At 36.4% G+C, this 15,276-nt stretch overlaps 1 protein-coding gene across 6 annotated transcripts in view; it reads right to left on the reverse strand.

The window, feature by feature from the left end:
• EPHA7 (EPH receptor A7) overlaps positions 1 to 15,276 on the reverse strand; it is a 164,872-nt gene that overhangs the window by 16,214 nt on the left and 133,382 nt on the right. For 4 of the 6 annotated variants that reach the window (XM_005144938.3, XM_013127992.3, XM_005144935.3 and 1 more), the window contains exons 8-14: positions 15,029 to 15,137; positions 14,299 to 14,354; positions 10,288 to 10,413; positions 5,893 to 6,078; positions 5,271 to 5,332; positions 4,071 to 4,280; positions 1,993 to 2,142 (exon numbers count right to left, since the gene is read on the reverse strand). In XM_005144938.3, coding sequence (XP_005144995.1) covers positions 1,993 to 2,142; positions 4,071 to 4,280; positions 5,271 to 5,332; positions 5,893 to 6,078; positions 10,288 to 10,413; positions 14,299 to 14,354; positions 15,029 to 15,137 — 899 coding nt within the window. The remainder of the gene's footprint in view (positions 1 to 1,992; positions 2,143 to 4,070; positions 4,281 to 5,270; positions 5,333 to 5,892; positions 6,079 to 10,287; positions 10,414 to 14,298; positions 14,355 to 15,028; positions 15,138 to 15,276) is intronic. The other 2 variants (XM_034060481.1, XM_005144937.3) reach the window with 1 other exon arrangement.

The following is a 15,276-nucleotide window of genomic DNA, read 5'->3' on the forward strand; positions in this document are numbered from 1 at the left end:
ACACATCAAATAATGAGTTAGCTACAGATGGATAGAATCTCTGGAAATTTCCAAAACCTTACAAAAAAAAGTATTCTAAAATATCAGTAATTAAAGGTTATTAAAAAAAAAGAAAGAAATTATACAAAACTTGGGCATTTCAAAGGGTACAACAAGTGTCTACTCTGCTAAGAAAAGTGGGGTGGTGTTCCAAAAGTCTGTATTCTTTTTCTTTTTTTCTTAATAAGTAAAGCTACATAGAGAAAACAGCTAGAGTTCTTACTAATATTTATAAATTATCATATTATTAATTATATTATTAGATTTATATTATTTACACTTCCCACAATATGTATTTCAGATTCTGCTTTTGCTGCAAGAAGACAAAAAGGGAATACTGGTAAGGGTCAAGTACGCTTTTATAGTCAGGCTATCTGAAGATGTAAAGTAGATTAGAAGAGCATCAGGTCTGTTCACTGTATATACTGGTTGCTGACCAAGAAGTATTAAATACAGGTCACAGGACAACACAATGTTATCACTCTACTTCTGGGTATATAATAATTTTACAAATTAATGATCATAACAATGGTAATAAATCCAGGAATACAGAAAAGAAAAACAAGGTAAGCCTAAGCTCTTGTCCTCTTCTGCAAAACTAATCTGCACTAGGGTAACAGAATGCCAGTGAGCACCAGCCAGACAGTAGCAGTCTAATAGGGGAACTGGGTAAAGTGCAGAGGTCTGAGGGCTCCTGTTACCAGCAAGGATGAAGCTGAGGGGAAGCTACTGCTCAGAGAAGTTTAAGGGACTCTGCGTATCACTTGTGCTCAGCCTGCTGTCGGTCTGTGGGGAGCCTGTAGGATGAGTGTTTCTGTGGTACACCCTAGCTCCAGGCACTGCTAAAAGAAGGACTTTTAAAAAGAGGTCACAACACAAATTTGTATCCTCCTTAATGTAAAACAATGACTTAAATGAAGAGGGGCAGAATTCAGCACCTGACATCTAAAGATCCAGAGTCAGGGAGACATATTTTTTTGGTGATCTGGCCTATGACTTACCTCCACATCCACTTTTAGGCAAAATTATACATTTAAGCTATATAAACTAACTGAATTTATATGCAAAACTACAAGAGACCCAGCTAGCATTTTTTATTCCCATTAAATATTCCCATTGGTAACTGTGAAGAAGAATAAAAAACTAATCATAAGACGATTCTGTATTTTTGAATGATAGATTTATCTATGGGATTGGTAGGATGTGTACATGTTTGGGGAGGACATTCTTGAAGATCACAGTTTACAGGAATATTTAAAATTATTTTACCTAGGTGCTATTGAAGATTAATATGTAAGATTCGAAAAAGAGACAAAACTGCAAGAACTGGTAATTATCTGTTTTATGAAAAAGGTTCTGTCATGTGCTTTCCTTGCAGTTTTCAAAAGAGAAAATACTTTTCAAAATCCAAGAAGAAGCATGAAGATACCAAAATTTCTCCTCTATTTAAAAGTTTTTCCTTACTGTTCCCTGAAAGATAGGTAAAGTTTGCCTTTGAGGCATCTTATATTCCTGTCAGACTTCTTTTATGTTTGAGTCTGGTACAGAAGGAAGGTGTCAAAAGAAATGAAATTCTACTGGGTGTCTAGGGAATGTAAATATTTCTCTTTCTCTGCCCCAAGGACTTGTTTGCCCATATTTTGACAGTCCATGAAATCTTTGACACTGAGACCTGTCAAATATTAACAATTTTGCACTGTGCCAAACTGACTCATCATTTACACTTTTATCTTCTTTTATTTCAACTTTGATGTTGATTTAGAGATACAGGTAAAAAGTGAAAGCTTTGTAACTTCTTCATTATGTTAGAACCCTACACTATTTTGATAAATTTTATTTCTAAACCAACATTTTATGCATATATAGTGAAAAACATATGCATGTGTCTACAATATGTACTTTTTGTTTTTCTAGCCTGTACACATGGTCACAAATAGGCAACATATAACCTACATCTTGATTTGACATGTCCCAATAAGGCCGTTCTCCATAGGACATTACTTCCCACATAACTATTCCATAACTCCACACATCACTTGCTGATGTAAATTTGCGATACTGGATGGCCTCTGGAGCTGTCCATCTCACTGGAATTTTTCCACCCTATTAAAAAAAAAGAAGAAAATAGAAAAGAAGAAAATTTTCATTTTTACAGATCCACAGAATCATAGAATGGTTGGGATATGAAGGCATCTCTGGAGATCATTGAGTCCAACCCTGCTGCTAAAGCAGGTTCACCTGTGGCAGGTTAAAGCAGGTTCACCTACTGCAGGCTGCACAATATCACATCCAGGTGGGTTCTGAATATCTACAGACAAGGAGACTCCATAGCCACTCTGGGCAGCTTTTTCCAGTGCTCTTTCATGCTCAAAATAAGTAAGTTTTTCCTCATATTAAAATTAAACTTCCTGTGTTTTGGCCTGTGCTTCATTGCTCCTCATCCTGTCACTGGGCACCACTGAAAAGAGTCTGGTCCCATCCTCTTGACACCTGCCCTTATGATATTTGTATGCATTCATAAGATTCTGTCTCAGTAATCTCTTTTCCAGGCTAAACAGGCTCAGCACTATCAGTGTTTCCTCCTATGAGAGATACTCCAGTTCCCTAATCACTCTAGTAGCTTTTCACTGCATTGTCTCCAGTAGTTCCCTGTCTTTCTTGAGCTGGGGAGAACAGAACTGGACATAGTACTCCAGACGTGGCCTCACCAGGGCAGAGCAGAAGGAGAGGATAACTTCTCTCACCCTGCTGGCAACATCTTCCTAATGCATCCTAAGATATCACTGGCCTTTTTGGCCACAAGGACACATTGCTGGTTCATAGTTAACATGCTGTCTACCAGAACTGACAGGTCCTTCTCCTCAGAGCTGCTCTGCAGCATCTCAACCCCTAGCCTGTACTGGTGCATGGGGTTATTCCTCCTTAGGTGCAGGACCCTGCACAGGAACTTGTTGTGTGCAAGGTCCTGCACCTAGGACCCTGCTCCTAGGGTCTTATCTTCATTAGGCTCCTCCACAGAATTTCTGTGTCATCTTCCATAGAGTGCATTTGCAATTACTTCCATCAACGTCAAAAACAGCACTTATATACTTGATCATACAGTTGATCATTTGCAGAATTTTCAAAGGAGTCTGAGGAAGTTTAGGCTCTGAAAACACTTGGACCATAGAAAGTTACATACCTGTCTAAACTAAGCTGGATGCATTTTTCTGGAAGTGCTTATCCTTCCAGTGATTTTCAAAGGCTGCTTAGATGTCTGATTTACACTAGTCGTTTAACTCTTGGCTGTCTGAGTTAGGTGAAGGGAATGTTATCCTGTGCATATAAATCCCATTGAGTTGTCGTGTGGCTCCTTTGAAATCTCGGTCTGACATTTTTAAACCAGGATCTCACTTAATGCCAAGCAGCAGGAGTGACAGCCGTGAATGGGGCTGCTTTTTTTTTGTATCCCTGTGCCTGTTGGAGCAGATTCCAGGGGCCCCTCCTTCTCTCAGCATGAGAAAATAGGTACAGCAAGGCCCCACAGGTGGGAAAGTCGAGCTGGCTCAACAAAACAATAAAGAGCATAGTGTGCCCAGTGAATGCTTATTTAAGAAAAGCTTCCCACCCAAAAGCAAAGGAAGATGCAGAATTTGTCATAGTCTAGTCTCAAATTAGTCAACATTTTGGTGAGATAAAATATAACGATAAAAATAGCAATACCCTACACATATTTTAACTTACTCATAATAAATGAGATTATTAAATTTTTCTGGGTAAAACTTCTGTATTTGTTCAAACAGAAAATTATGAAGAAGGGAATAATGAAGATAATGGGCAAAATTTTTAGAATTTTACCAAATACAAATTTATGTTCTTACAAAAATATCAATCCCTAATTAGAGTCAGATTTCTGCAAAGACTCTTTTCCTTTTGACTGATTAACATTTCTAAACCAATTAATATATTTCTCTCGTCTATACTCTCTAGAAGTTATGCTTCTTCTTTATAAACACATCACAAAACTATCAAAACCCATCAATTTCTCTTACGGTAGTAGTGTAGACGGCCTCTGGATCATCTTCTATAACTCTGGAAAGGCCAAAGTCTGACACTTTACAAACAAGGTTGCTGTTGACAAGAATATTGCGTGCTGCGAGATCCCTGTGTACATATCCCATATCGGCCAAATATCTCATTCCAGCAGCAATTCCTCTCAACATTCCCACTAGCTGAATGACTGTAAATTGCCCATCATGTTTCTGGAAGGAAGAAAGGAGCAGTAATTCTTGTTAGTATAGCTGAGAAGAGAAATAAGAATCAGTTTTACAACTTCAGCTTTCTACTTATTTACTGCTTCTGTGGCAATTCATCCTGGGGCAAAGAAACTCACTTCAAACACAAGCTTTATTTTCTTCAGAGACAAAGCAGTACATTCAGTTAAGAAATGTGTGAGTAGTTAATGTACTAGAAGTAACAAAACTTGCTAATCACTATAAATTTCTGGCCAAGTCCTGGCAAGTCTTTTTGAACAGAGATTAACTGATGCTCGGCTTTTTAGTTTGTCTCTATGCTCTTCAACTCTCAGCATAATCATTTGTATCAAGAAAATAAGAACTATCTCCTTTTGGAAACTTAGCTACTGATAATTTTACTCATAGTTTGGAGTTTATCAAACAAATATAAGTTTTCTGTTCTCTACAGAGCATTTATGCATCATCTTGCACTGTCTTGTACACATGGTAAGGAGTTAGAACTAGCCAGTTCAGAACAAACACTCAAAAAAAGTTAATTTTTTTGTGAACTTGCATTTCTTTTCCCTTTTTCTCTTAAACACAACCATAGTTTATTTAAGAATTCTTGTATGATGATTTCCACCATCCTGACACTATAAAATTCTTCCCAAAAGGCAGAACATTGGGCTTCAGGTATCAGTGATTTTAAGTTCAGCTGGTGCAATAATAAAACCACCATGTCTATGCCAAATTAAATCACTTAAATTCCTAGACTGTTCTCATGTGATCCTCTGTTCCTCTCATTTCTGATCTGGTTTTATTGAAATAATGTAGAGAAGTGCTAGTATTTGTAAAGCTCTGTTTCAGCCGAAAACAGTTTTTAATTATATGGATATCATGCATGTATACATATATATATATGCACATATGTAAAACTATTTTAAAAAGTGATTATGTATAACAATATACATATATAGCTCACTTAAAATGCTTCTATGCTTTCATTTTTGTACTCACCCTAAGAAATGCATCTAAGGCCCCATTCTCCATGTATTCTATTACAATCATGACTGGTTTCCCTGCAAGAAAAGAAGACACTTTGTTTGAGAAACTGTAACACAAATGGAGTGCTTTTTTTGATAAAACAGACATTATTCTTTTGAAGAACTGAATCACTGAGACAGCGAGCATTTCTGAGGCCTCTAGCACTGCTACTGAGCTCTAATAAGTTCTTATATGCCTGCATGGAACTTGGTCACGATTCACAAAATTAAACCACAAAAATCAAAATGTCAGTGTGCTCTCCTAACTCCTGTTGTGTGAGCAGGACTCTGGAATAATGACACTTCAGATAATATGAAAGGACATAAGAAATCTTATCTCTCTGCATGGTGTTTGAGGGTAAATGAAACTAGAAAAATATGAGTTCAAAGTACTTCATTTTTTACTCATGTGTGCATCTTAATTTCTTCCTCAGGTTGTAGCATAAAGTAAGTATTGTTTCAGTTAGTTACACATCAGGAGAAAATCCACTAGGAGTGTGCAGCCTGTTTATAATTTGAATTTTTGACAACAAATAAGCTAAAGTAATTTCTGTCATTATGCTGTTATTTATTTGACAGATTGATATGCTGCTTACCTCTGGTAACAACCCCCTCTAAGTGAACAACATTGGGGTGGTCAAACTGGCCCATAATGCTTGCTTCACACAGGAAATCTCTCCTTTGCTTTTCAGTGTAGCCAACTTTCAAAGTTTTTATAGCCACTGCAACATCTCTCTTGCCAGGAAGTTTCATACGCCCACTGCAGACTTCACCAAACTCTCCTAAAATGGATTAGATCAAATCTGAATTACTATAATATCAATATTCTGTTTAGACCTTGAATCAACTAGACACCTAAGTATGTGTTTAAACTTTAAATGTGATGTTCATATTTAAGATGGATTACTTAGGAACAGCAACACAGACACATGCTTTAAATGAATTGTTGACTAAGTACCTTACAGAGTAAACACTTCAGGTTAAACTAATCTAGAGGACTGTTTTTTGAATCTTTTAAATACTTGTTAGTAATTTCTTACCTTTTTTGTTGTTTTTTTTTTCAAAAATAGGAAATAAAGTGGTTTTCATAAGAAAATACTATTACAAAAAAAGTAATATAATTTCTAAATGAAAACGTCATTCTGTTCTACATGGTTTCCTTACTGTCTTTAGGTTTGATTTTTTTTTTTCATTTCAAAATGAAGGTCTTTCAGAGCTGCTTTTAATTTAACATCATTATGGTGTTAAATGAAGCACTACATTATTACCTTCAAGCAGGATAATTTACCTTGCAGATTATGAAATGAAAGGTGTGTCTTGTTACATTAAACAAACATAAGCAAACGCTAAAAGTCTGTAAAAGGTTCTAAACTAACAGACAATTGGAACTTGAAGAATCATATGAAAAAAATGGCCAAACAGCCTGCAAGAATACCAAAAATCGCACCCCTGTAGTCATAATTTGTGAGAGAAGTAAGCAGACAGGAAAGAGAATGAAGCATGTGAAATGTGGACCTGAATGGCAATGCATCTACCGCACTATTATTGAGATTGTGGAAGATTTAAGGATTGTCCCAGCCATGTCGGCAGAGAGAGAAAGAGAGACATCCTCCCCCCCCCCCCCTTATTCTGTATCCAGGAAATAAAACCTCTTAGGACATATAGGAGAAAAGTATAGCAACATATCTTCTACTGAATAAAGTGGAACATCTCTTTAAAAAGACAGATTAATAAAAAAATATTTAATAACCTGGCACTTTGCAAATTCACCTGGAGTATGGGAGATGTAGATCTAAGTCCCTCCTCCAAAGCAAATAAAGCTTTTTAAATTTATCTCCTGCATACCTGTGGAGTGCCTTAACTTTAAGCTATTGAGCATACATAAATATGCCAACAGACCTACATCCAAGACATGTTTTTGGTTAAGTGCTGAAAAAAAATGACTGAATTAGGAAAGACTAACACAGAGAGCTGATTAGAGAATCCCTTTGGGATGTAGACTGAGGCCCTGAGACACCTGGTAGGATCAGGACTTACATGCACATACACCATGGCAAGGGATCTGACTGTCAATAAAGGCATGCTTGGAAATGAGGCTGAATGCTTGAAGAGGTACATGTTGAAGTGTCCTAATGGATGAGTTCTGTGAAATCTTGTTTAGGACACCATCACTGGTTCCAACACTGTTCTCCTGTCACCCTCAACAGCAGAGCTTAGAGAAGTAAAAGAAAGTACTTGGGCCTCAGCTTCTCAGTTGTTCAGCCAGAAGGATATAACTTTGATCAGACCTTACCATTTCCAACTGACTTGTTTGTCTAAATCTCCACTCAGCAAGCAGATGATGGCATACAGAATCAAATTCCTCTTCCTCCTGTTCTATGCTAGCTGAATTCAGGTTAGGCTCCAATCCCACTCCATATACCTCTGTTAACACCATACTGTGTGTGAGCTAATTGGCCAGAGTATAATTGTTCTTGCCTGCACAGGTGAGGCCTTACGCGCAACCATCCTTGGGCACTGGAGCTGTGGTCTGAACATCTGTCACAGCTATGAGGAGCAGGAGGCATAGCTGTTACATACATAAGAACTAGCTTCTCATGCCTTTAGCTTGGTGCCTTAACTTGCCTCCTGCACTTAATTAGCAATATGGATGACTATTAATGAATTCACCATTCACTGTACTCACAGCTCCTTGCCAGAAGAACTTCCTAAAGGATAAAAATTTTCTCTAGCAGTACCTTCCAAAATTGTTTTTGTTCCACAATGAAAAGAAAACGCGAGTATAAGTGTGTATGTATGTGACACTTCAAAGACAGGTAATTAGGATACTTGGCATAGAGAAACCAAGGCTTAACTCCTTTCCAGCTCTCTGTGATCTGATTTTGATTGAATTCCAAAAGCAGATCACTCACAGTTAGGGAAACCAGAAATCTGAATTTGTATGTTATGCATTTCAGGCCAGGATGCTAGCCAATGAACTACTTTTGTTCCTAAGAAAAGAGTATATTCAACTGAAATGATCCTCAAAATGATCCAGAAAATATTACAAGAGTGAGAATACTGCACAGTCACACAGCCACTACCTCTGCATGTCAACAAGGAAGAAGCTGAAACAAAGGACGTGTGGTAGGAACAAGGAGTTAAAATAGTGGACACCATATTCTGTACCTGACAGTTGGCCGCAGCAGGATGGTAATTAAAATATTGGCAAGGAAAGCACATATCCCTCATGCAAATTGAGCATAAGCATACTTGCACCCTGTTTGTCTGAGAGAGACATGGCACTACTCAATAGCTGATGTGACCAGCATTGCTGATGCATACTGAGACTGCTAAGTGGCTTTTCTGGTGCAGTCACTAGCAGAAATTCCATATTCTTCTTTGATGTATGAGTTTCAGATGCTTCTTTGGGTCTAACTTTCTGTTGTTCCTGTTCCATTTCACTCTTGTTTGTTATCCACATCAACAGGTTAAAGCCACAGCTAACCCCCCCCATATTATAACGTTTCACCACAGCACTTCTAATTAACTTTCTTCAGAATGATTATTGACACATTGCATTTTTTGGGTTTTTTTTTGTTTGTTTTCTTTTTGCTATCAGTTATACTCGTTAAAATCAAGAATAAATTCATCTGCAGTCAACAAAATTAACATTCTGGAATTAGTCTGTCATAACAGTGAGAATACATTTTAAACTATACTCTGCAACTGAAGCATTTTCAGCATTTTGCTCAGAAAGAGCTGGCGAAGTCCAGCTGAATATCTTTGTGCTATGAACTGCTGCTATGCAGATAGGTTTTAAACTTAAGTAAAAATATACAGCTCAGTAATTTTTCTATACTAATCCTGAATTTAAAACTTGCATTTTGTGTATTTATCAGAAGAGATACTGCCATTGTAGCATTAAAAATATTACTAGTTAGCAAGGGCTGGATTCTTATGCTCTTACTCATCTGACAGAATAATTTGCTCAGCAGTGTTGTTAATTTCAGCAGTACTACGTGATTAAGACATGATTCAACATGAGTGAGGTTATTTTAAAGAGGCATTGTGAACTCTAAATGTGAAGATTTTTTAAATGTAAACCAGCTTATTTTAGAGATATTTCTTCTCTTTTTAAATAATACCACAATATGTAATTTACAGTGCATGACAATCTACAGGGTGATTTGAAAACTAATCTACTAATACTTTTATGAAACAACAGGAAAGCAAAAGAACATTTCCTCCAGGAATCCAAAGTATGTGATATTTTTCTTACCCACAGAAACTTAATTTCACTACATGGAGTACTGCAATAAAAATGTCACATCTCTTATTAATGCAAACAAATGAAACTGCCTTTTTAGAGCATGAACACCATGGCTTAAGTAGGTGGTAGACAGTTCAAGAGGAGGAAAAGAAATGGAATGCTGGTGCAATTGCAATCAGTCATGAGAAGTTAAACAATAACTTTTTGTATTCATAAAATATCAAAAAGAAAAATGGTAGAACAAAAAACAACCTTAGGGAAGGTTTTGTTATACAGAAACAAGACCTTCCTGGTCTCTATTTAAGATTTTGTGTTACAATCAGTTTTCCTTACTCACATGAACCAAAATTCAGAGGTCAAAAAGTCCTCTTGCAAAAGGAAAGAGAGTAGAAATTGCACTCATGCTAATGCTTTTACTCTGAAAATAAATAGAAGGCAGCAAAACTGCCCACCTCCCTCCAATTAAATTTTTAATAGCAGATACAGAATTAGAAACCCACAAACTTTCAGTGTCAAGCAAGACTCCTAACTTACTTACTTATTTGCTATTTTGTTGTTTCCCCTCCCCCCCATTTGTTTTTACATTTTCAAAGTGAGTGAAGCTTCATTGCTCTTAACCACTCTGGCAAATGCAAAAAGTTCTACAGTTGAGGTATAATTATTTGCCTGTCATTATGATGTATGAGTTTCGATCCCAGCTAAATGGAACAGTTGAATCAGAAAGCCACAGCAGCCTTACCTGCACCAATCACACGCTCAATTTTAATACAAGAGGCATCTAGCTCCTTGGCGAATTGATGGACAGCTCTATTTGGGTCCTCGTAGGTTTCAGGGTCAATGTAGGTTTTGGTGCCTGGAAATTTAACTGTAATGATGTAAGAAAGCATGACTGTGATGAAGCAAAGGCATTTCTTGTGCAGTCAGCCCAGGAATTTCATTATGCAGAGTGCACCTTGGAAGACTGAACCCGTTTCCACACTGCTTGAGCTCAAGACACTCTGAGAAGCAACCTTAGTTTTAGGCATCATTTGCAAGTATGCCAACACAAATACAGCATCCCATCTTTGAAAATTACTAACATTAGCATCTGCATCTCCACCTTGAAGTGAAAGAAGCAATAAATGTTAAATAGTGCTCTAGTGTTCAATGAAATAAAATGCAATGGTTGAATAGGAGTAAAAATAAAGAAGGGGAAGGGATATAAAACCAGCAGAGGAGACAGATAAAACTTTCTTTTCTGTGTAAGGACAGCTTATCCTCTTTTCCCAGCACAAACAGCATTTCTTTATGTTATCTGTTTTCTATCAGGATTTGAAAGGCTTCTCCACCTACTTCAATTTGCAGGCTGTGCTAATAGCCAAGTTAAACTATTCACAGCACTTAGAATTACTATCTTTAGGTATGTTTCCTGCACTCGAATATGAAGATGAGAAACACTTGCAGTTGACTTGTTAAGGCATAGGAAGGGAAAGTGGGCTCTGTGGCACTATTATTCCCTCTCTCAAGCACCTAAGTGAATAAAATGCAGCAACTTGGTTTTCACTCACTCTTTCTCCATTATAGGACTTGGTGCAACTCAGGCAACATAGGGCTCAAGCCAGCACATAGTTTTTCCCTTAGTTTTCTGCTAATTCAGGAAAATTATTTTTTGCTCTTCTGGTGGAGGAAGAAACTTCTGGTGAAAGTAGAGCAGCCCTGGAAATCTATTAACGAAGCAATTTTTATGAAATAAATTCAGCTCACAAGGATTACAGTCTTGAGCTTTAATTAAATCAGTGAATTAATATGAAAATGCAAGGATGGTCCTCTGCTAATTGATGTACAGATATACAAGAATAGGATCAGAAGTCATAATAAATAATTTATGGTTGCTTTGTAATCTTATAATGGAACACAAAATACTTTAGATTTCAAAATATATTAAAAAACAGCTTAGTAATAGTATTACTGACAAAAAAAATCCCAAACTTCATAAGAAAGAAAAAGCTAGAGAAATAGTATGAGTAATCTAATGGATTTACAACCAGAGAAAATATTTCAAATGTTGCTCAGATGTTATCTGCCATATTATGTATTTAAATAGTTCCTCCAATTGCATTGATAATGCTACAAATTTTTAAAATTATAAATATTTTTTAAAACCTGAAAAGACTAGAGAAAATGAGAAGAAAGCAATAGGATAACCTCCTCTAATAGTGTCATCAGGCAGGGAGATGGAGAAGGTGCCATCCTCTTGTGTTTGTGATAAAGGGCCTGGATTGGAGGTAACCTTGTGACTCTCTAGTGGGCCTCTGATGGCTCTTTATTCAAGCTGTCATAAAACATTTTGACAGGCCAAGGCTATCCTGGCATACCAACATGAAATAATGCTGGCCTGGATTTGAAGACATTGTTAGAAGAAAATGGAGGAGGAAACCAAATATAAATCTGAATGGCTTAACTAAACTCCTCCATTGTACTTGTATCTTCAAGTGTAGCCCTTAAGGTCACACAGATTGGAGGGGGACTGAAATAAATATATGATACTCTTTAGAATATATGATATGCTTTAAAACATATGATATGCTTTCAAACTTGTTTTAAAAAAATGGTTACTTTAAAGCTTTTTTGCTAAGTGTTTGCTGTAAGTTATGTTTTTTGAAAATCCAGTCTGGTACCTCAGCACAGAAAAATGTTTGTGATGATTTTATGGAGCAAAAAGACACCAAACTGGTGTTTCACAGCTCTGTGAGCAAGCTGATGACCACAGCACTGGATCTTGTTCTGTACATGCTTAACCAATAAAATTAAAAACTATACCTTCAATTAACAGATGATGAAACACTAGCTTGGCAAAAAGTGACTTATATATGGTGCTATAATTCTAAAAAGACTGTGTATGCTCTTTTGACTGATTTGCTACATAACCAGATTTCTTGAAAGTAAAATGAGGGAAATGAACACTTATAAAGTCTCATCATTTATTAGATCAACTATTAGTCATTAAGTAGCAGCTTTCACATTAATTCACTTAGACTTTCACTGAAACAAAAAATGTCACCAATAATGGAGACAAGAAAAGGAATTATTTAGCTAGTACCTTCCTTTTGCTAATACACTGACATACAAGAATATGTAGTTGATCTCCTTCAAGGACATAAAGGGGGATTTTAAAAGTAAAAGCACTAGCTCTTCTGAAAACGTAAAAAGCTTATAATGCATCTATGAGAGGCAAATTTAAAATCCATCACTCTCAGAATAGTAACATTTAAGTAACATCAGATTTTTGATGAATTCTTTAAAATCAGCTGCACTGCAAGGTGCATGATAAATAATTCTTATCCCATTATTGTTATCCACCTTTCTTGCACAGATTATGAATTGATTGACTAAAGATGCAATGATGTCACTACTCTGTTTAATACTCGCTGCATTTAAATGATTTAGGTAGCAGCACACCCAAACTCAGGGACCATGAACAAATTCCAGCTGACCTCTTTTTTTTTCAGAGCAGAAAGGTAAAACAGAAACTTGATCTGATTTTGAGTGGAGCTTTGGCTAGAACTACTCATTTAAAGAGGTACTCACTGAGAAGATGTTATGAATTTGTGACTAGTAGATACTTCATTCTCCATGTGACATTACATTCTGATAATAGCTCGTTATTTTAATGTGTAAAATAAGACAAACCATTCTGATGGATTTAAGCTACAGCTGCAATTATTGGTAGACAACAAAGGCTACATAGAGCATAGCATGATTATAAATGGCAAATTCTACTGGTATGAGACTTATGGTGGAAGATGAAACCCAAGCATTTTTCTGCTTCAGAACTTATATTCAATTTAATTCTAATATGTGATTTTGCAATTCTGAATGCTCAAAGTAATTCTGTAACTTAGTTTTACTATGCTTCCCATGTTAATGACTGATTCTAAAAGAAATTAAAACACTTTCAATTTCTCATGTGAAAATGATATTAGAACTGAAATGAGAAAGGGCTAAAATATTTTAAAACAATATTTTGATAAAAATGAAATTATTTTTGCATGGGCCTTCCTTTCCCCTTATATTTTCAATTGTCATTACCTGAGAAAGACGTATTTTATTGAACTTTCTCAGGTTCTTACATAAATTTGACAGTAGCTGTGATTTTAACAAGAGAGGCTTTAGGTGCTACTCCTAGCTAGGCAAGTAATTCTAGAATAGAGAACAGTAAAGAAGTACTTTCTTTAGCAAGTAGCTTTTCTTTAGAAAGAAGCCTTTCTTCTCATATTGTGTTTTATTTTTAATGACATTATGTTTTGTAAACACTGCTGCTACAGCATTCACAGTAGCAGAAGACAGGTTTTGAGCAGAACAGCTTCATTGTTAGGGTGATGCAATGACCCAGACTTTCTTAATCTGGAGTTTGCCTGAGGTAAAGATCATATAGTCACTTAGCCAAATGTCTCTCAAACACCACACCTCCGAGGGATCATTAGGACAGCGTGAAACATGCATTGAAAGCAACCAAAAGGAGGCAACAAAAAAGGAGAATGAAAACAGCAGTGTATCACACACGTATAGAATTAAAACCGTCTGTATGAGCAATGTTGACTCTAATCCACATTCTTTTTGTGTAGGTCACATTTGTACAGTGTTTAACCTCCAACTTGCTATTTACACAGCATTTTTGAATTTCTTTGTCATTTATGGAGTGATGTTTCAGTATTGTCTGCACTATTGCAGTTGGGAATTTTTGAAAGGAGGAAAAAAGCAAAACACTTACAATGAAAGTAAAGTTCTTCATCCCCTTCCTGATCAGCTTTGCTATAGCCACAATGCCTGAAAAGAAAGACAAGGGCTTTACTGGTAAATAAAGATTTACTTCCTCGCATCTAAAGTCCTGACAACAACAGTTCTTTAGGCTGGGATTTTCAGGCACTGAGCATCTAACTGCTGTAGGTCCTTTGTAAGTTTCAGCTATAATTCTCTTGACAGCAGAGTTTTAAATAAATCATGAACAGTTACAATCAAAAGGTTTTTGTATCAAATACCAGTTGGGACAGGTCCTAAAGAGAAAATTCTAGTTCTGGTGAAAAGCTTCTATGGATGAAGGAGAAGATTAAAGAACTCGAAAGCAGAATAGTGTTTTACATGAGAGTATTCTTAAACTTACTGCTGTGCCTCTTTTTCTTGAATGCAAAGTCATTTAAAGGCTGATCAGATAAAGTGTCAGACGTCTCCATGTGAGAAAACTGAACAGAAAGAGGGACTTTGAGGAGTACAGGTAAAGAACCTGCTAGGGGATCCTTTTCAGCACATTTACATAGGACAAAAAGAACATCTTGATTTAAGTCTGTCTTGCCAAAGTAAGAGGACAAATTGTATAACTGGAAATGGGATTTAGATTAAAATTGTCCTTACTAAAAATTACTTCCATTTCAGTTTTGCAAAGCACTATCCCAGGTTAGACTACATTTCAAGAGTTTTTGGGTCAGACATGCTTATACCGATACCTTCGTCCTATGATGAATCCAAACACCATGAAGACCAGAATGATAGTTCCTGCCACAGCAACCACAGCTATGATAATAACAGGATTCTGTTCACTGGAAACAGCTGTGGCTACAAATGGAGCACAAAGCAGAGATTAGTTTAAAATTATCCCCTACAAATGAACTACAAAAAATTAAGTCAACCATTATGAATTGCAGACTGTTGCTTTACCTTTACCTGAAACTATTACGTTGGCAGAGTTAGTCAA

The sequence above is a fragment of the Melopsittacus undulatus genome, chromosome 3, assembly GCF_012275295.1.
Source record: "Melopsittacus undulatus isolate bMelUnd1 chromosome 3, bMelUnd1.mat.Z, whole genome shotgun sequence".
In the NCBI taxonomy this organism is placed as follows: domain Eukaryota; kingdom Metazoa; phylum Chordata; class Aves; order Psittaciformes; family Psittaculidae; genus Melopsittacus; species Melopsittacus undulatus.